The 21,771-nt window shown below is 37.0% G+C and overlaps 1 protein-coding gene across 1 annotated transcript in view; it reads left to right on the forward strand.

Annotated features, from left to right (window-relative positions):
* The window catches only part of LOC308651248 (coiled-coil domain-containing protein 7-like), a gene marked incomplete at its 3' end in the record, with an annotated part of 163,719 nt that overhangs the window by 28,790 nt on the left and 113,158 nt on the right, over positions 1 to 21,771 (forward strand). The window contains exons 5-8 of the mRNA XM_081298187.1: positions 7,017 to 7,037; positions 7,327 to 7,359; positions 9,998 to 10,081; positions 12,184 to 12,350. Of these exons, the coding sequence (XP_081154313.1) occupies positions 7,017 to 7,037; positions 7,327 to 7,359; positions 9,998 to 10,081; positions 12,184 to 12,350 (305 nt within the window). The remainder of the gene's footprint in view (positions 1 to 7,016; positions 7,038 to 7,326; positions 7,360 to 9,997; positions 10,082 to 12,183; positions 12,351 to 21,771) is intronic.

The following is a 21,771-nucleotide window of genomic DNA, read 5'->3' on the forward strand; positions in this document are numbered from 1 at the left end:
ATTATTTCTTGCCTTCTACTTCTTTTGCTGTTGTTTTGCTCTTCGTTTTCTAGGATTTTGAGATGAAGTATGAGATCATTTATTTGTTGGTTTTTTCTTTTTTTAAGGAATGAGCTCCAAGCAATGAATTTTCCTCTTAGAACTGCTTTCAATGTGTCCCATAGATTCCGATATGTTGTGTCTGTGTTTTCATTTGACTCTAAGAAATTTTTAATTTCCTCCTTAATGTCTTCTATAACCCATTGATCATTCAGTAACCTATTGTTCATTCTCCAAGTGATGCATGATTTTTCCTTCCTTCTTTTATCGTTGATTTTCAGTTTCATTCCATTATGATCAGATAAGATGCATGGTATTATCTCTACTCCTTTATATTGTCTAAGAGTTGCCCTGTGACATAATATATGATCTATTTTTGAGAAGGATCCATGTGCTGCTGAGAAAAAAGTGTAACTGCTTGATGTTGGGTGGTATATTCTATATATGTCAATTAAGTCTAGGTTGTTAATTGTGTTATTGAGTTCTATAGTTTCCTTATTTAACTTTTGTTTGGAAGATCTGTCCAGTGGTGAGAGAGGTGTGTTGAAGTCTCCCATGATTATTGTATGGTGGTCTATTAGACTCTTGAACTTGAGAAGAGTTTGCTTGATGAACATAGCTGCACCATTGTTTGGGGCATATATATTTATGATTGTTATGTCTTGTTGGTGTATGGTTCCCTTGAGCAGTATGCAGTGTCCCTCTTTATCCCTTTTGATTAACTTTGGCTTGAAATCTATTTTATTTGATATGAGTATGGACACTCCTGCTTGTTTCCGCAGTCCATATGAGTGGAATGATTTTTCCCAACCTTTCCCCTTCAGTCTATGTATATCTTTTCCTATCAAATGTGTCTCCTGTAGGCAGCATATTGTTGGGTCTTGTTTTGTGATCCATTCTACTAGCCTGTGTCTCTTAATTGGTGAGTTTAAGCCATTAACATTTAGGGTTATTATTGAGATATGGTTTGTTCCTCCAGCCATATTTGTTTATTAATGTTACTAAACCTGATTTGTTTTCTTCTTTGATTACTTTCCCCCCTTTACTGTCCTACCTCCCACTGTTGGTTTTCAATGTTATTTTCCATTTACTCTTCCTGTAATGTTTTGCCAAGGATTTTTTGAAGAGATGGTTTTCTAGCTGCGAATTCTTTTAACTTTTGTTTATCGTGGAAGGTTTTAATTTCATCTTCCATCCTGAAGCTTAATTTCGCCGGATACACGATTCTTGGTTGGAACCCATTTTCTTTCAGTGTTTGAAATATGTTATTCCAGGATCTTCTAGCTTTCAGAGTCTGTGTTGAGAGATCAGCTGTTATCCTGATTGGTTTGCCCCTAAATGTAATCTGCTTTCTTTCTCTTGTAGCTTTTAAAATTCTCTCCTTATTCTGTATGTTGGGCATCTTCATTATAATGTGTCTAGGTGTGGATCTCTTATGATTTTGCACATTCGGCGTCCTGTAGGCTTCTAGGATTTGGGATTCTGTTTCATTCTTCAGGTCTGGGAAGTTTTCTTGTATTATTTCATTGAATAGATTGTTTATTCCTTTGGTTTGGAGCTCTGTGCCTTCCTGTATCCCAATGACTCTTAAGTTTGGTCTTTTAATGTTATCCCATATTTCTTGGATGTTCTGCTCATGGTTTCTTAGCAGACTTGCTGAGCTGTCTATGTTCTTTTCAAGTTGAAATACTTTGTTTTCATTGTCTGATGTTCTATCTTCTAAGTGATCTACTCTGCTGGTAGTATTCTCAATTGAGTTTTTAAGTTGGTTTATTGCTTCCTGCATTTCTAGGATTTCTATTTGTTTGTTTTTTATTACCTCTATCTCCCTGTGTAATTGATCTTTTACTTCCTGGATTTGTTTATGTAGTTCCTTGTCAAAGTGATCTTTCATTGTCTGATTTTGCTGTCTCATGTCTTCCTTGACACTCCAGATCATCTTAAGCATGTATATCCTGAACTCTTTATCTGACATTCCATCTGTTGCAGCTATTACCTCTTCTAAAGTTGAGTTGACCTGCATTGCTTGTGGTCCTTTCTTTCCTTGTCTTTTCATACTGCTCGTGTTTCTTTCTGCTTGGTGAAACTGTTGTGTTTTTGAAATTTTCCCCCTATTTATTTATATTGCTCTTGTATAGTTGGGAGATCTCCCTTGCTGGGCGGGTAGTGGCTGTGCTCCTCCTCTAATTAGGGTGATCTATCTACCACACTGGTTGGTCGCAGGTCTGCCCACCCTGCGGGCACGGGTGGCGGCTCTGCTCTGCCCCCACTCCAATTGTGGGGACGTAACTACCACGCCCTCGGGTCGTTGGTCCTGATCTGGATGTGGGCGGAAGCTCTGCTCCGCCCCTACTCCAATTGGTGTGACGTGTCTACCACGCTGGTCGGCCTCTAAGCCTGTTCCGCCGGTGGGTCGCAGTTCTGCCTACCTTGCGGGCTCGGGCGGCAGTTCTGCTCAGCCCCCACTCCCAGTGGGGGTACCTGACTGCCTCTCCAACGGGTCGCTGGGCCTTTTCCGGACACGGGCGGCGGCTCTGCTCCACCCCCACTCCAACCAGTGTGACGTGACTGCCTCGGTGCTACTTGTCCACCACACTGGTAGGCTGCCGGGCCTGTCCTGCCAGTGGGTCGCAGGTCTGCCTACCTTGCAGGCTCAGACGGCGGCTCTGCACAGCCCCCACTCCAAATGGGGTGATTTGGCTACCGCACCGTCGGGTCGCTGGTCCTGTTCCATGCGAGGGCGGCTACTCTCCTCGGCCCCAGCTGCAGTTGGGGTGTCATGATACCACGCCGGCGGGTCACTTGGCCTGCTCTGGGCGCAGGCGGCAGCTCCACTCTGCCCCCCAGGCCCCCACAGCACCCACCAGGACCTGGACCGAGAAGCAGTCCCTGCAGGTTCCCCAGCCCTGGGCCAAAGCAGCTTCGGGAGCCAGAACCCGGCCTCTCCGATCCCGGCCACGCTCCGCTAGGAGCAGGCTCCACAGAGCGACCCCCGCGGGTTCCCCAGCCCCAGGCCAAAGCAGCCCCGGGAGCCTGAGCCCGGCCTCTCCAAACTCTCCCCGCTCGGTGCACGCTTCGCTAGGCTCAGGCCCAAAGACGCAGTCCCCGCGGGCTCCCCAGCCCCGGGCCAAAACTGTTCCGGGAGTCAGAGCCCAGCCGCCCCTCAGCACACATTCTACTTGGAGCTGGCCTCAGCACGCAGTCCCCGCAGGTTCCCCAGCCCTGGGCCAAAGCAGCCTGGGGAACCAGAATCCGGCCGCTCAAAGCCCGGCGCACGCCTTTCCAGGAGCGAGCCCCGAGGAGTATTCTCCTCAGGTTCTCCAGCCCCGTGCCTGAGCAATCTGTCTGCGAGACGCAGGCAAATACCAGCCTGAAATCACCTGTTCTGTAGTTGAATGAGCTGAGATCAGTAGAAAACAGGGATGATTACATCAGCTCTCCAAGATGGCGGCTGCTGTCCTCCTCCGTGGTCCGACCGGTGTCGAGAACCGAACTGGACCGCTTCTCTCCTCTGTCTCAAAGCCGGAACTCAGCACTAAGCACAGCCATTGCACCACTGGCAGGAGCCCCCAGAATCCGCATCGCTGTACTCCCGCTCCGGTAGCTCGCTGCTATCCAGCGCGCGCCGCAGACTCCATCCGCGGGGTGGTCCACCGACCAGGCTCTGCTACCCTCCGTGCGGAGAAATCGCCCGTGACCGAGCCCCCGCAGCCGAACCCCGCGCGATGTAAATCCGTCCTCTAGATTCTGGAGCACCTCAATTTCACTGGAAATTCCCAACAAGGTAGCCTTCAGCCGTTTCACCTCGTCTTTCTCTCGCACAGTGACGCGGCGCACTGGGGTGATGCACTCCCATCGCCGCCATCTTCCCTCTCCCTTTTTTTGTATTTGCTAAGACTTGCTTTGTGGCATAACATATAGTGCACTTTGGAGAAGGATCCATGTGCTGCTGAGAAGAAAGTGTATTTGCTCATTGATGGATGGAATATTCTATATATGTATGTTAAGTCCAAATTATTGATTATATTATTGAGTTCCATAGTTTCTTTGTTTAGTTTTTGGTTGGAATATCTATCCAGTTGTGAAAAATGTATGGTTAAAATCACCCAGTATTATTGTGTTGTGTTCTATTTGGTTCTTGTATTTGAGAAGGGTTTGTTGGACATATATAGATGCCCCATTTGGGGTTTATCATATACCTCTAGAAATTTCTAGTGTCTTTTAGGTTTTTTTAGATTTTTTAAACAATTTATATGATTGTTATGTCTTGTTGATGTATGAATCTCTTCAGCAGTATGAAATGTCCTTCTTTATCCCTTTTCACTAGCTTTGGTTTGAAGTCCACTTTATCTGATATGTGGATGGAAATGCATGCTTATTTACATATTCCATGTGAGTGGTATGTTTTTGCCCACCCTTTCACCTTCTGCCTGTGGATGTCTTTTCCTGTGAGATGAGTCTCTTGAAGGCAACAAATAGTTGAATCTTTTTTTTTTAAAAATCCAATCTATCAATCTTTTTCTTTTAATTGATGAGTTTAGGCTATTCACCTTTAGGGTTATTATTGAAATGTTATTTGTATTCCTGGACATTTTGGTTTAATTTTTTTTTACCTTGACTTGGTTTCTCCTTTGATTGGCCTTTTCTTTAGTAGAGTTCTTCCCTTTATTGATTTTCATTTTCTCCTCCTGGAATATTTTGCTGAGGATGCTCTGTAGTTTGGGCTTTCTCACTGTAAATTCTTTAACTTTTGTTTGTTATGAAAGGCTTTCATCCTCAAATGTGAATCTTAATTTTGCTGGATGTAAGATTCTTGGTTTGTCATTGTTGCCTGTATTTGCTCTCTCATCTCTTTGTTAGAGTGATCAGTTTCTGCGTATATTTGCTCATTTAGGTCATTCTTTAATTCACAGATCATTTTAATCATGTATGTTCTGAACTCCTTCTCTGACATTTCATTAACTGCACTGTCCATGGATTCTGTTGTTTTTTCATGTTGTCTATGTGTCTTCCTTTCTTGCAGTGCAGATCTGAGGTATTACAGTTCCTACCCTATAATATTATAGTATCTGTGCAGATTATCTGTACCTCATCTTGGTGTTGGGCTTCCAGACCCTGCCAGTGACTCTGGATGGATGCTACTGGAATTATAGGTGGTAGCAGCAATTGTGGAGGTAAATCAGGATAGCAGTGGGGGTGTCCCAAGATGGATGCAACCTCTTTCAGAAATGAGGCTGAAAGGGTAGGCCTTACAGTGGCTTGGGCTGCCTGTTCTGAGATGCTGCTGCTTTTAGACCCTATCTGTTGTCACAAGGTGAAGACTACTGCGTGGGGAGGGCTATGGCAGTGGCTGCAGTGTCCCAAGGTGGAGACAGGTTAGGCCTGGGCTCCCATGAGCTCCTGTGCAGGTACGAGGGGCAGTCCTGGGCCAGGGACTGAGCTCTGGCATGGGTCTGCTGGTCGGCAGGGGTGTACTGGGCCTAGCCTGGGCCTGGGTTCCCATGCAGGTTGGTGGAGGCAGTCCTCAATATCTTTTAATTTAGAATGGCAGTTTAATATTTTTCTCAAAAAGTTTGTAGGTATTACTCCATAATTTAACAGTACTTTCCCTATTTAAGTATTGTGTGTCTAATGTTGCTTTTTCTCACTTTTATTCAATTTTCATCTTTGTTTTTATCAGTACTGTTCTAGATTTAGCAGTATTAGCAACTACTGATGTGAAATTTCACAGGAACTTAGGAAGCCACTGTTCTCCTAGTTCTTAGTGGTGTACATAATTGTAGAACTCAAGCTACATCGAGTGTTTGTATCTGTTAGTGTTTCCCATCAGTTTTCAGGGCAGAAGACTGGTTTTATGAACCTCAGAATCCACTTAATAATGCAAAGAAGGATGTTATTCTAAGATAGTGTGACTTAATGGATATTATTTCCTAAACCCTTATATAGCTGAAAATATTTTTCTTCAAACATGGATATTTATTTTATATTTATTATATAAAATATATATTATATATTTAGTTTATTTTCTGGAGGGCCTCATTTTTTTGAGTAGATCTATGCATTTTATTATTTAGCTTAGTGAATATCAAACTTTAGCATAAAAAATAATCACTTAAAGGAACAGATGATTGCTGGTGCTTCTTCCAGAATTTCTGATTCAGTATGTTGGGGTGGGGCCTGAGGTTTTGCTTTAATAAGTAGCATGCTTGTGTGGTGCTGCTACTATTGGTTGTGGAGCCACTATTTTTGAACCACTGATGTAGAGTCAATATTGAAGCAGAGACAGTATAGACTAATCTATATTGATTCATTGTGAATAACATTTTTCCTCTATCCAAATGCTTGTAGAAATATTTTTCTTTAATAGTGCAATTCAAAACTTTTACCCAGACGTGAAAGTGTTGGGATACAGGGGTAAAAGATCTAATAATTTCATATTAAATTTTTAAGGAATAAGTATATTTTAATCTGTGTAATTTTTTTCATATATTTTTAAAGCTCCCAAACCAGTTCTTTGTATTTTGCATAAAAAACAAAAGTGGCAGTAAGATATTTTCTATCTTGATATTTTAGTTCCCTTAGCAAGAAAAAATTGTATTAATAGTATTGAAAGGTAATGCTTTCAATTATTTCACTTGCTGTTCTATGAAGAGAAATATATGCCCTTTGGCATATATTTTTATTCCTTACCTATATTAAGAAAATATATGAAATGACTCATATGGATTTTTGGCGGGCCTCTTAATATAGTTCTGTAAGGGTGTAGAATTACTTTTTATTCTTGAAGTAAGTTGTATATACAAAATTGACTGAAACACTGTCTCTGAATTTAAAATTATGATTTTGAACTATAGATTTATGTCCTATTTTAGCAATTATTATACTTTTGTGATTGAAAATAATAAGATATGAATTAAATATTATATATTGTGAAGGATTTTATTTTAAAATATATTCTTTAAATTTTTATTTTCCAGATTTTGGAATCTCTTTTTAAGGTATGATAAATGTATTGAAGCTTACATACTAAAACTTAATAGAGAAATATATCTAAATGAAAAAGTTTTCTAAGTCTTGTGGAAGTTAAAGGACTTTCAAACTTGCTGCTATATTTAAAACTTTATTTTCAGTTGTATGTTGCATTGGGCCCTTTTATGAACCCTAAGAACTGATGCTTGCCAGATGAAAGTTCACAGGCATACATGTATATGTACATTAATTTTACTGAAGAAATTCAACTTGTCATTAATTCTTTCTTCTTTGCTCCTTTATGTTTTGCTTGTAAAGTGGTTTCAGCTACAGGTCAATCAAATGGAGGAGGCAAGTATGACATTTTTTTTCCTTTTTTTTTAGTTGTAGATGGACACAGTGCTTTTATTTGTTTACTTATTTTTTTATGTGGTGCTGAGAACTAAAAACAGTGCCTCACACGTGCTAGGCAAGCACTGTACCACCAAGCCACAAACCTAGCTCCATAACATTTCTTAATTGTTAATTAAATCAATATTTTGACTCATTTGAAAAATCAATTAGAGGTATGTTTAAAGTTTGGGTCATAAAGTTATCATTTGATTTTGATATAAGAGGAATTAGTGGGTAGAAAAATATTTTTTAGTGATTTATACCCTATATTCCTGCATTTATCTACTATATTCAAAATTTGATACATTTTGTTTCCTAAAATTGAATAAGGGAAATTGAACTATTTTTCTTTTCCTAATTTACAGAAAGTAGTAAAATGATAAGGTATAATTTATCAATTTTTATTATCAATTAATTTTTTTATCAATTTAAAAATTCTATATTTAAAAATCATGCATAATATATTCACAGACATACAATTATCTATTATTTTTCTCTTAAGTTTAATATGTTCTTTTAATGGTATTAAATAATTTAAATAATGCTAGAGTAATTTATACTTCTGATTTTCAAGTACTTTATCAGTTTGAGAACTACTGGCCTCTGAGTTAAGGACTTTTAATCTATTTTGGAAAAAAACTTCATACATACCATTAATAGCAATGATTTCCAAAGTAGCTTTTAGTGGTTTATAGAATTATTTGTTTTACCTTTGTCATGCTTATGGTCCACTCAAATTACTTTTGAAGCCTAAGCTCTTTAAAGAGGCTGACTTATTTGGAATACAAAATTAAAGGGAAAAAGAACTATAATTGTTTTTTTTAGCAGAGTAGAAGACTTTCATTTTCTATACATGCTTTTTTTTAGATAGATGTGGCTGACATTGGAGAAATGTTAGAAGTTCTTTGACTATAGCGTAATGATTATTATCTTTCTAGAGAAGTAAGGTTGGGTGAAGTCAACTATTCCTTTACTTGCTTGTAAAATTTCTTCTTCATAATTTAGGAACTTCAGTCTGTCTTCTGCCTTCTTATTTTTGAAACTAGAAATATTTTTTCTGATTTATTTATAGATTTGTATTTCTTTTTTTTTTTTGCACTCATTCCTGTCAATGTACATGATCTATCTAAAAATCCAGTTTCTCAGTTCCTTGACTTCTGCATTTATAAAGATCAGTGTTCTTTTTTACCCTTGGAGTGTATGTCAAGTAACACTCTGAACTTTATTATTAATGAAATTTCGAATGCAGGTAACTTATTGTTGAACTATAGATTTCTATCTTTCTATTTACAGTTAGGCATTGCTTAATGACAAGGATATATTCTGAACAATGTGTTATCAGGAAATTGTGTCATCACAGAGTACACTTACAGAAACTAAAATAGCTATAATATCAATTCCTGTTGCCAAACAAAATATTTACATGCATACACATTTTATCTTTCTGCCTATACATAGGAATAATTCTTTCACTTTTGTTTTGGATTCCATCTCCTCTTGGCCTCTTAAGGACTTTATCTCTCATATATTCAACTTTTCTCATTTATTTTTTGTTTTTTAAAACTGTTTATCTTTCTTATTTAATGTCACTTTCCCCTTGTAACTGGGGTTATATGTCTGTCTTTACAACCTTATCTGTGGAACATATGTTACCTGTTCAGAGCCAGATTGTATATTAATTTACTATAACTATGTCCTTAATTCCCATATATTTTTCAAATTATTCAGACTGTCCGCATATGGTTCCCAGTAATTTGTATGTTGTTAAACTTAATAGACATGTTTCTTTATCTCAACCATAATTAGTATTTATTGATCACTTTCTCATTTTTTGAAACAATATTCTTTTGGTTTCTGTGAATTATACTGTACTGGCTATTGTTTTACCTCTTCGACTATTTCTTTTTCAGTCAACTACTTAAGCAATAAATTTTGGCATGCCTTTTTTTTTTCTCTGAACTTTCCTTAGGTAATCTCATTCAGTTTTACTTTGATGTTGGTAATTTAGAAACAACTCCAGACTTGTTTCACTTCAAATTCAGTGGATCAAAAACAAGAATTTTGTACTCATTTTCTAGTGTTTCTATCTTAGTTAATGGTAATTCATCCAGTTGAGTAAATCAGAAATGGGGTAACCATCCTTGAAACTCACTTCCTAAATATCCTAAATATTCAATCCATTCATGAGTCCTTTTGATTTTCCTTCCTAAATGTGTCTGCTTGTCTTTTTATATATTGTTTGTGCCTTAGTGCCAGTTAGCAACTGTTGAGTATTCTTGAAATTCAATGTAAGCATTCATAATCTCTAGGAGGAATCCTCACTATAAAAAGTATATTTCTGAACTGGAATTCAAAGTTTTTCAATGTTTAAATCTGTAGTTACTTCTCTTGAGTATTTTCTTAATTTGGTGTATCAGTTAATTGTCTAAGTTACTCTCTTCTGCCTTTCAAGGATTGTTTCTTAGTTGATGGATCATGTTTAACACAAGATATATACTACTGGATTAGAATTTGTATGTGAGGAAGCTAGGCTCTCTTAAGAGATTCTCATGCTTACTAAGATTTGAAAATGTTTGAATAATATTTTTACTAATAGATTTTATTGCCCATTCATGCTGATGAGGTTAATGCCTATGACTATGATGCTTTAACAGAGGTGTTAAAGCCTTCAGAGTGTATGGTGAATTGCCATTGAAATATTGAATGAGCCCTTTCAAAGTTGTCTTACTGGAACCTATACCCATAGTTATTTTTGGTGAAGTCTTATAGTTGATAATCTCACTATTTCTTACTTTAGTTCTGGGCCATCATTCCTTCTCCTAGGAATGACTTCTATTCACATTAAGTTCATACTAGGAAATGTAATGTATCAGTTATGGTTTAATCAAGAGACAAAAACCACATACTAATTTGATTAGGCAATGCTTAATATAGAGAATTGTTATAATAGAGAAAATACCTATTAAATAGTTAAAGACAATCTAAAAGAATATAGCAATAGATATAGAGAGTATCCTCAATACCCAGGATGGAAAAAGAACACTCAAGGAAGGAACAAATCTAAATACCCCAGATCCTCTTCTCTCAACTCAGGACTAAGATTCAGACCTTTTGAAGAGGGAGTAGTTGTCATCACTGAGTGGTAGAAACTTGCTTGGGTGCCATGCTGGTAGAACTTAAACTCACTTGGAAGGTACTCATGAGGGTGGTACCCTGAAAGTTACTCTGTGGTCCTAGGAAAAGACCAGGGAGATGTACCTCTTGCTGGGACATTGAGCATAAGGGTTCTGCTTTGGGGAATTTTGCTAAGGAGGTCTGGGAGAAACTGCCCAAAAGAATGTGCCACGTCATGGCTCTTCTCTGGGATCTTGCCTTTACCAGTAGGGTTTTGTAAGTTTCTGACTTCTCTTCCCCAGTTCCATAGCCTTATCAATATCTCAGACTTGCAGTATACTGCTCAACATTTCCTGTTGCTGTATTCTAATCCCATTCTAGGTAGTCATTACTATAATGAAGAACTTGTTCTAAATACTTAATGCTAGAATTTCTCTTTGCTAGTCCTTGACTTCTTCCCTGACCAATCTCCCTCCCATCATTAGAGGTATATACATGGATGGATCTCTGGTATTATCCTGTCAAAACTTCTTACTCTTCCCCACCCGGACCAATTGCTTTTATGCTTGTTTAACTCTATGTATTGCTGTTTCTTTCACTGTTATAGTTTCAATATGAGATGTGCTTCCAAAGCTCAAATGTGAGACAATGTAAGATGTTTAAGAGGTAAATTGATTGGGTTATGAGATCTTTAACCTAATTAGTGTGTTAATCCCCTGGTAGAGATTAACTGAGTGGTAACTGAAAGCAGCTAGGGTAAGGTATTGGGGGTGTGCCTTAAGGGTATGTATCTTGTCTCTGGAGAGTGGAGTCTGTCTGTCTCCCTTTTTTTCTCTCTCTTTTTTCTGGAACCATGTTCTGAGCTGCTTTCCTCTTCCATACTCTTCTACCATGTTCTGCCTCATGTTGGACCCCAAAGAATGGAGTTGGCTGTCTATGTACTAAGACCTCTGAAACCATGAGCCCCAAAATAAACTTTTCCTTCTCTAATTGTTCTTCTCAGGTCTTTTGGTCAAGCAGCAAAAAAGCATATTAAAACATTCACTGTGGTTTTTGTATGCTCCTTTTTGCTGGAACTTCCTTTGAGTAGGCCTATTGCTTAGAATACTAATAATGATGTGTCATCTTATTCTATAAATCTTATTGATTCTTTCTATTGCCTGTTGCTTTTTAGCTTGGTCTATTCCAAAAAACTTGAGACTCCCAAGGTGATCTAAGATTTTATTCATACAGATTGATAAATGACAGTTCCATGGACACTTATATGTGAACTTCTGGGATTTGATATACAAAGTATTAGTCTTTGAGAGCAAATTATTGTGTTATCACAGTAGGGATACTTTTTGAAAGAATTTAGGTGAAGCAACTATTTTAGAATTACTCTTGTAAATATTTTAAGTTGTACTTACTATTATTGGGCTTGCTTCAAATTTCTGGATATAAAAAGTGTAAACAGAAGATTTGATATCAGTTTCGGTATGTAAACATCCTTATTGGGCTCTGATTCTATTGATAGATAATTGCTCATATTTTTGTTAACTATTGTATCATCATTTGACATAATAGATGTAGATAAAATCAGATTTTATAAAGCAAACTGAAATTTCTTTGAGATGTGGGAGGAAAATGGGTATTTCTTAAATAATTTGTTTATTTTTATTATTTTAGCTAAGTAGAGGTTATAGTCTTTCAGAAGCAGATATTCTAGCACCTGAGAAAACAGTCTCTTTAAACATTTCAAAAGTAGTAACGCAAATGCAAAAGCTTGAAGAACTGAAAAATCAGCTTACACAGATGCCTAAATACTCCTTGAAAGACATGCCATGTAAACCCAAGTAAGTGAAATATAATAATTAATTGAATTAAAAGCAATAAGAGGGTGATATGATTAGCATTTGATATCAGTTTTGACATGTAAACATCCTTATTGAGATGTGGGAGGAAAATGGGTATAATCAGTCTCATAGTATTGCTATACACAGAACTTCTAAATCAAATCAGAAGGCCTACTTAGTTTTTTGTTTTTTATTTTTTTTGTTTTTTAGTTGTTGATGGACCTTTATTTTATTTACTGTTATGTGGTGCTGAGGATTGAACCCAGTGCCTCACACATGCCAGGCAAGTGCTCTACCACTGTGATGCAACCCCAGCCCCCTACTTAGTTTTTCTATTTAAAATTTTTATTAGTCTGAGTGGCAGTATATACTACAGTAGTTACTAACCACACATGGTTATTCAAATTCAAATTCAAATTTAATTTTAAAAAATCAATTTTTGGTTATACTAGCCACATTTCATATGTTTATTAACCATATATGGCTATTAGAAAGTCTATTGGGAAATGTTGGATCAGAGGAACCCACAATATTGTAGCAGCTCCAAGAGTCTGAGTTAAAATAACATTTTTGCAGCAGCAGGATACGAGGTAGGAAGACTGGGAAAATTCTAATAGGCAACCCAGATATCTATCAACTAGGTAAAACCCCAAAATATCAAGTTTCTAAATTAGAAAGAGAATTAATAAAAGGAATGGACTGTGGCAGCACTGGGCACATGGTGTCTCAGTCAGAGAGGGAAGCTCCCCTCCAACAAGCCAAAGAAATTCTCCAGCCCAGTTTGATAAACAGGTGCTACTGTCCCAATAAATTTGTAATCTTAGCAGAAAATAAGATCAGATAGCATGAGCTGAGGGTGTTCAGGAGAAAGTCCCAGCACTCTTTAGGGAGATAATGAAAGTGGGGAAGTGACAACTTAAAAAGATTCATTTGGACTTACTGAGAAGAAACTAGAAATCCCTTCAGTGCCTTCAGTACTTTTGCTTTTCCTATTTCTCTCTTTTTAAAATTCTTTATTGTCTTCTTATTGGTATACTTGCCTTTTTATGTTTTCCTCCCACATTTTTATTTGGTGCATTGTAGTTGTATGTAATGGTGGAATTTGTTGTTACATATTCATATATGCACACAATATAACAATATAATTTGGCGATATCATTCTCAAGCACTTCCTCTTCTGTCTCCCCACATCACATTTCTTGGTCAATTTCCTCTACTGAATAATTTTTCCCTTTCATTTTCATTAGTTCCAACCCACCTTTCTTTTCCTTTTACCTCTCTATCACCCACATATAAGAGAAAATATACAATGCTTGACCTTCTGAGTTGAACTTATTTTACTTAACAATGTATATAGCTCCATCCATTTTTATGCAAATGACATAATTTTTCTATATGGCTGAATAAAACTCCATTATATGGATACACACTACATTTTCTTTATCCATTCATCTGTTGATGGATACCTTGGATGGTTTAATAGTTTGCCTATTGTGAATTGTGCTTCTATAAACATGGATATGCACTGTAGTATGATGACCTTAATTCTTTAAGATAAATAACAAGGAGTGGGGCTGGAGTTGTAGCTCAGTGGTAGAATACTTGCCTAGCATGTGTGAGACACTGGGTTCCATTCTAAGCACTACCTATAAATAAATAAATAAAAGTTTATTGACAACTAAAAAAAATATTTAAAAAATACCAAGGTGTAGTGCAGCTGGGTCATGTGATGATTCCATGCCTAATCTTTTGAGGAAACTCCATACTAATTTTTATAGTAGTTGTACTAATTCATAGTCCCACCAAGAGTGTTAAAGAATTACAGGAGGTTCCTTTACATCCTTTCTAGCATTTATTATTATTTATATTATTTTTTTCATACTTTTAATGGGTGTATTATAGTTATACATATTGGTGGGACTTTTTTCTTACATATTTATACATACACACAATAATTTGGCTACTATTACTACCTGGCATTTTCCTACTTCCATCCTGACCTCTCATCTTTTGATCCTTTCCTCTACTGGTCTCTCTTTGATTTCTAGGAGATCAACTCCCACCTTTGTTTTTGTTTTTCCTCTCTAATTTCTGCTTATGAGAGAAAACGTATGATCCTTAACCTTCTAAGTTTCACTTATTTTACTTAACATGATGGTCTCTAGTTCTGTACATTTTCCTGCAAATGATATAATTTTAATTTTATTTATGGCTGAATAAAACTCCGATTTGAACATATACCACATTTTCTATATCTATTTATCTGTTGATGGAACCCTGGACTGGTTCCATAGTTTGGCTATTGTGAATTGTGCTGCTGTAAACATGAGTGTGTGGATGTATTACTATAATAAGATGACATTAATTCTTCAGGATAAATACTGAGTAGTGGTGTAGCTAGGTAATATTGTGGTTTCATGCCTGCTATTTTGAGGAGCCTGTATACTGATTTTCATAGCAGTTGTATCAACTTACAGTCCTACCAACAGTGTAAAAGTGTTTCCTTTTCTTCATGTCCTCTTCAGTCTTTATTATTTGTATTCTTTTGAAGGCCTTTTCTTCATCTATTGAGATGATAAATGATTTTTATCCTTAATTCTGTTTATGTGATGAATTACATTGATGTATATCAAACCATACTTGCTTCTTTGGTATACATGCTTTTTGAATTCCCAAGACAAAACAGCCACTTAGGCTTTACTTTTCTCTGGATCCGTGGATGTTCAGGCCATGAGTCAGTCTGAGTACAGAAATGTGAGATTCTAACACAGAGTTGGGAGAAGGTCTGGGGAGTGGGAGCCACAGCTCTGGTCTACAAGTCTGTAGAGCAGAGAAGAACAAAGGATGCTTTCATTTGAAATTAGCTGTCCAAACTCTGGGATCAGGAAAGTAGCTGAAAGAATGTAAAATTGGGTTGGATCAGGGCTGAATGGGAGTCCTTGTCACACTTACACTCCCACTCTTGTCATAATAACAAAGTTATTTTGAGGCTGTAATCTCCTCTGAAACAGACAGTGTTATTTCAATAGATGCTGCCAAGTAAGGAGGAGGTGTAGCTCAGCATACATATCACCCTAACAAGATTAGACAGACAAACAAACAATGTGATATTTGTGTCACACAAACTTCCTCATGGTTGGAAGATTCTGAAATTGAAATCTCAGAAGGAAATGTCTCTATTCTAAAAAACTCAGCAAGAAGAACACTGAATCTCTTTATTACTATTGTTGCATTAACTGCTCAATGTAAACTGATTTCTAGTAACTTTCACATATTATTTTTCCCTCAGAGTGCAAATTTTATATACTCTGTCAATTTGGTCCTCTTTTATACTTCTTTTCTTCTGTCTCATCTCCATTCTCAATCCCTTTCTTTCCATTTTTCCTCTCATTTTATTTTGTCTCATTTCCTTTCCATATCCCTTTTATTTCTTGTATTTTTCTTTTTTCCCTATTCTCTCTTTAAAAATATTTCTTATACTAGTTCAATTTACTGTACTATCATTAATGCTTAATCTTTATAGTCTATTCTACTTATTTTTCATCCACTTTTCTCTTTGGTTAATAGAGCTGCAGAGATCAATTAGTAATAACTTTTATACCCTATGTTGATATGGTTTACTCTTAAATTACCTCTATTACTGAGGATTACTCTTCCTTTTAAAGTCGTACTAGAGATTGAATTTAACACTTTTATTTTGCTGATCATATATGTTGAAGCTAAGTTATACCCACAGCCCAGGGATTATTATAAATAGATAACTACCCACTAAGGGACCTCCCACATAAAAAGAGGAATGTATATCAACAGATGTACTAATAAAGGAGGACCTTAGAACCTATAAGGAAACAGTAAGTAGAATACCTCCAAAAGTCAATAAGCTCCTAGTAATTGAATCCACAGACACTGAAGTGGTAAAATTCCAAAGAATTTTTAAAAGTTGATTGTTAAAATGATTAATGAAATTAAAAGAAGATCTAAGGAATGAATTAAGGGAGAAAAATACTGAATGTGAAAGAGCATTTCAGTAGAGAGACTCTAAAAAGAAGTGGAGTAAAAATCTTGGAATTGAAAGACTCAATAAAAAATTTAGTTGAGAGTCTCACAAATGTATTAGAACAAGTAGAACACAGATCCTCAGAAATTTGACAAGGAAGCTCACCTAAAATATTTAAAAGGTATTAAAGAAAAAACCTATGATCTGAATTTATAAGAACTATGGGATAATTTAGAAAATAAATTTAAAAATCACTAGCATTGTGGAAGGAATAGGAATACAGGCTAATTGCTTTGATAATGTTACAGTGAAATATTAGCAGAAAAATTTCCAAACCTAGGGAATGAAAGGGACATCAAGATACAGGATGAATTCAGAACATCAAATATACAACATCAAAAAGAGCCTCTCTATAACACATTATTATTAAAATGCCAAATATTATAGAATAAAGACAGAATTTGAAAATCCTCAAAAAATGTCAGGACACATTTAAAGGTGAACCAATCAAGCCAACCTATGATTTTTCAAGAGAAACCCTAAGATTCACGAGGGTTTAGAACAATATATTTCAAAACTTGAAAGAACATAACTGCCAGCCTAATTTGTTCTATCCAGCAAAGCTATCCTTAGAATCAAAGAATAAAAACCTTCCAAGAGGAATTCACATGACTACCAAGCCATTTTGCAGAAGTTCCTAAAAGAAATCTTACAAACAGAAGGTGGAAAAGATAAAAATGGCCAAGAGAACATAGGAAAGATTTTTTTTTAATTAAAAGAGTAGATAAGCAAATGAGAATTAGTATTGAAACAAAATGAGAAGTAAATCAAATTCAAATATAATAAATATCTATAAGAACATTGAATGTATACAGCTTGAACTTTCCAATTAAAATACTAGCAAATTGGATTAAAAACCATGACCCAACCATTTGTAGTCTGAAGAGACACAACTCTTGGTCAAAGATATCAATGACTAAAAGTGAAAGGATAGAAAATGATATTCTGTGTAGGTGGAATCCCCCTAAAAAGCAAGAGTAGCTACTTTCATATCTGATAAACCAGACTTCAAGCCAAAACTAATCAGAAGAGACAAAGAAGGTCACTTCAAACTGATAAAGGGAACAATCCAGTGAGATGATAAAATTGTATTTATGCCCTCCAGTTACATAAAAATGAACACAACACATCCTGGACCTAAAGGCTCAGGTAGATACCAGTACAATAATACTGGATTATTTCATACACATCTCTCACTAATAGATGAGTCATCCAGACATTAAATCAACAAAGGTGCTACATAGTTAAAAACATACAGATCAAAAGACTTGACAGTCATCTGAAGAATATTTCAACCCAACAACACCTTTCATTTCAGCTGCTCATGGAAATTTTCAAAAGTGGTTTGTATTTTAGGCCACAAAGTAGGTTTTAGCAAATACAAAAATAATGGTATAATTCATTGCATCTTATCAGATTATAGTGGGGTAAAATTAGAAATCAAAAGCAAGAAAAACTAAAGATAGTACATGAATACATAACAAATGAAAACCACAGTTTTGAATGATAAATGAATCCTAGAAGAAATTTTTAAAATTCTTAGAATAAAATGAGAAAAGGTGGGTGCAGTGGCCATGCCTGTAATCCTAGTGGCTTGTCAGGCTGAGGCAGGAGGATCACAGATTCAAAGCCATCTCAGCATCTTAGCAAGACCCTTAGGTAACTTAGTAAGACCCTGACTGAAAATGAAAAATATCCAGGTACAATGGTGCATACCTATAATCCCAGTGGCCTCAGGAGGTTGAGGCAGGAGGATTGTGAGTTCAAAGCCAGCCTCAGCAAAGTGAGGTGCTAAGTAACTCAGTGAGACCCTGTCTCTAAATAAAATACAAAATAGGGATGGAGAGGTGGATTAGTGGTCCAGTACCCCTGAGTTCAAGCTTTGGTACCTAAATAAATAAATAAATAAATAAAAGGTTGGGGATGTGGTTCAGTGGTTAGGTTAGGTTCAATTTCCACTCTCCCAAAGAATTGAAATAAAACATTTCAAAATGACCTGGGGAAAGTGGTTCTAAGAGAAAAGTTTATGCTGATGAGTGCCCAATTTGAAAAAATTAGAGCTGGGCACAATGGTACATGCCTGTAATCCCAGTGTCTTAGATGGCTGAGGCAGGAGGATTGCAAGTTCAAGTCCAGCTTCAGCAACTTAGTGAGCCCCAAGCAACTTAATGAGATCTTGTCTCAAAAAGACAAAAACAAAGAACAAAAGAAACAAAAGGTTGAGGAGGTGGCTCAGTGGTAAAGCACCTTTGGATCCTGCTGAGAGCCATTAGCCAAGTAGGTATGACAGTTTCCTTGCCAGCGTACCCCATGTTGCTTAGAGGAAGGACTCCTGGAAATGGACTTGCCTTGGACATTTGCAGTGACATTGCATGTATGTTTGAGAAAGGTGACCCTGCTCAAGGACCAGGGTGGATCCGGGTTTAAGGAGGATCCTACTGGATTAGGGCGGATCCAGGTTTAGGGTGTATCCTGCTGGGAATAGGGAGTATCCCACTCCTTGGGTTTAGGGCGGTTCCAGGTTTAAGGTGTACCTTGCTGGGAATAGGGTGTATCCTGCTGCCTCAGGCACGCCCGCTCCCAGACCGCTCCCAGAGTATTTGGGATTGAGAACGTGGATTTCCCCAGAACGTGTGTGGATGCCGGTGTGAGTTCGGGAATTAAGAGTTGCTGTTTGAATCTACAAGGCTGTGAGTTGCTCGTGATTTTGTGCCCAGCCAGACTGCGGCAGGATCCAATCTTCAGTTTTAAGAAAAAGGAAAAAGGAAAAAAATCAGAAATATTCCAAATAAACAACCTAATGAGGCATCTTTAAGGTCCTAGAAAACAAAAGCAAACCAATTCTAAAACTAGTAAAAGGAAGAAAAAAGGATCAGAGTTCAAAGAAATGAAATAACAGCAACAAAAAATGTACAAAGAATCAACATAAAGAAGTGTTGGTTCTTTGAAACAAAGAAGATTGATAAGCCAATGTAACCAAAAGAATGAGAAGATGAAAATTAATAAAATAAAAAAACAAAAAAGGAGATATCACAAAGGATACCACTGAAATCCAGAGGATCATTAAGGACTATTTTGAAAATTTACATTTCAATAAATTGGAAAACTTAGAAAATTGGATAAATTTGTGGACATATGCGACCTACCAAAATTAAGCCAAGAAGATTTTGAAAATGTAAAAAGATTAATAAGAAGTAGTGTGATGGTAGCAATAATAAAATGTTTTCCAACAAAGAAAAGCCCAGGACCAGATGGATTCTCACCTGAATTCTACCAGACCTTTAAAAATGAACTAATGCTAATGATCCACAGATTATTCTGTGAAATAGACCCAGGGGGAACAGTTCTATTCTTATTTTGTGATGCCTGTATCATCCTGATACCAAAACTACATAAAGTCACATCAAGGAAAGAAAATTAAAGATCAGTATTTTTGATGAATACACATTCAAAACTCCTTACTAAGATATTAGCAAATCAATCGTGGTAACACATCAAAAATATTATACGCCATGATGGTGTCATTACACAGATCCAAGAATTGTTCAACATACATCAAACAGTAAATTTAATATATCACTTAAGTAGAATTAAGGACAAAACAGAAATGATCATATCATTAGATGCAGAAAAAAAGATTTGACAAAATTCAGTGTCTACTCATGATAAAAATCCTGAAGAAACTAGGAATAGGAGGAACTTAACATCATAAAGGGTATGTATGACAGACTAAAGAAAAAAAAAAACTTAATGAATGGGGAAAAATTGAAAGCATTTCCTCTAAAAAAAAAGAACCAGGCAAGGAAATCTATTCTCACTACTCCTATTTGATATATTACTTGAAATTTTAGCCAAAGCAATGTAGACCAGAGAAGAAAATAAAGGCATAAAATTAGATAAAGAAGTCAAATTATCACTGTTGGCAGAAGATATAATTCTGTTTAGAAGAGGCATAAAACAACTACACACACACACACACACACACACACACACACACACCTTCACCAGATATCTAGAACTGATTAACAAATTTAGGAAAGTATCAGGATACAAAATAAACATACAAAAACAGCTTTTCTATATACTGATCATGAATTCACTGAAAAGCAATTATAAAAACATTCCATTTACAATAACCTGGTAACCCAATAAAAATGCTGTTATGATTTGGATCTGACATTTTTCCCCCAGGAAATTGTTTGTGGAAAGTGTGTCCTCAATGCAGGAAGATTCAGAGATGGAGCTTTCAGGCAATGACTGGATCGTGGGGGTTGTAATCTCATCAGTGGATCAATCCATTTTTAATGGACTACTAAATTGTAGGTATATAGGCTGCTAAGGCCTGGGTAGAGACAAAGCAGGTGCCCACAATTAATAGTGGTGAATTTCAGAGATCAGGTCTGAGAGGCAAGGCAGTTTAGGCACTGAGCAGAGGTAAGGGGAAAAGGGGGCCCTTAGAATGGTTCCTGCTGCCTGCTGACACTAGAGGGAAACATGGCAGGAAGTTGCACTAGTGCTAAGGCTCCTAGAGAGACAGTCTCCCAAACATGGGGCTGACATGGAGAAAAGCTGCCTGAATATCCAGTGGCATGGAGGTATGAATTCCCAGATTGTGGCTGCAGCTGGCAGAAAGCCATGACAAGATGGTGCTCAAGTCCCCAGAAAGTGTAAAGGAAAAGTGCCCAGGCCATTGCTACAGCTAGCTGGAAGTCAGTTAAGGCAGAAATTTCCCTGCAACAAAAAGCAATTGCCCCAGCCTGACTCTTGCCCACAAATGTTGAGTGATAGGACACTGTTTGGATACTGGTTGAATCCTGCCTCAGACACAATCATAAAAGGGAATTGGCACCTGATCTTTATAACCTGGGGCAGTGGAAATGAGAACCCACATGAACCAACTAAGGCCCTATACTCAGTAGCAATGACTTCAGTGAGATCCATAGACCAGGGGAATTGTTTCTGCATCACAGATTACCTGCAGAGAATCTATAACCAAGGAAAGAACCCTGTTTTTCCGGGGGTGAGGGGGTGGAGGTACAAGAAAACCTACAGCAATCATAACCACAGACTGCACCCTGAACCTCTTAACGTGATAAAAACAACCAACAGACACAACACTACACCCTCTGAGCAATTAGCCACAGGACCCTGAGCTGACAAGCTAGAACCCACCTGTGGAAGGTCCATAGCAACTAGGGGAGTGGCACCTGTGCCCCAGCACCTCTGGAAGGATCCAAGATAAAAAGTGATGGACATCTTCTAAAAGTCCCAAATCCTAATGATTCAACAATTCAATAATTTCCTCCCCTTGGCATTAACTCTTATGTGAACTTTGATCATATGTTACTTATTATCTTGATTGTT

This window comes from Spermophilus citellus, assembly GCF_964194105.1.
Source record: "Spermophilus citellus genome assembly, chromosome: 6".
Taxonomy (NCBI): Eukaryota; Metazoa; Chordata; class Mammalia; order Rodentia; family Sciuridae; genus Spermophilus; species Spermophilus citellus.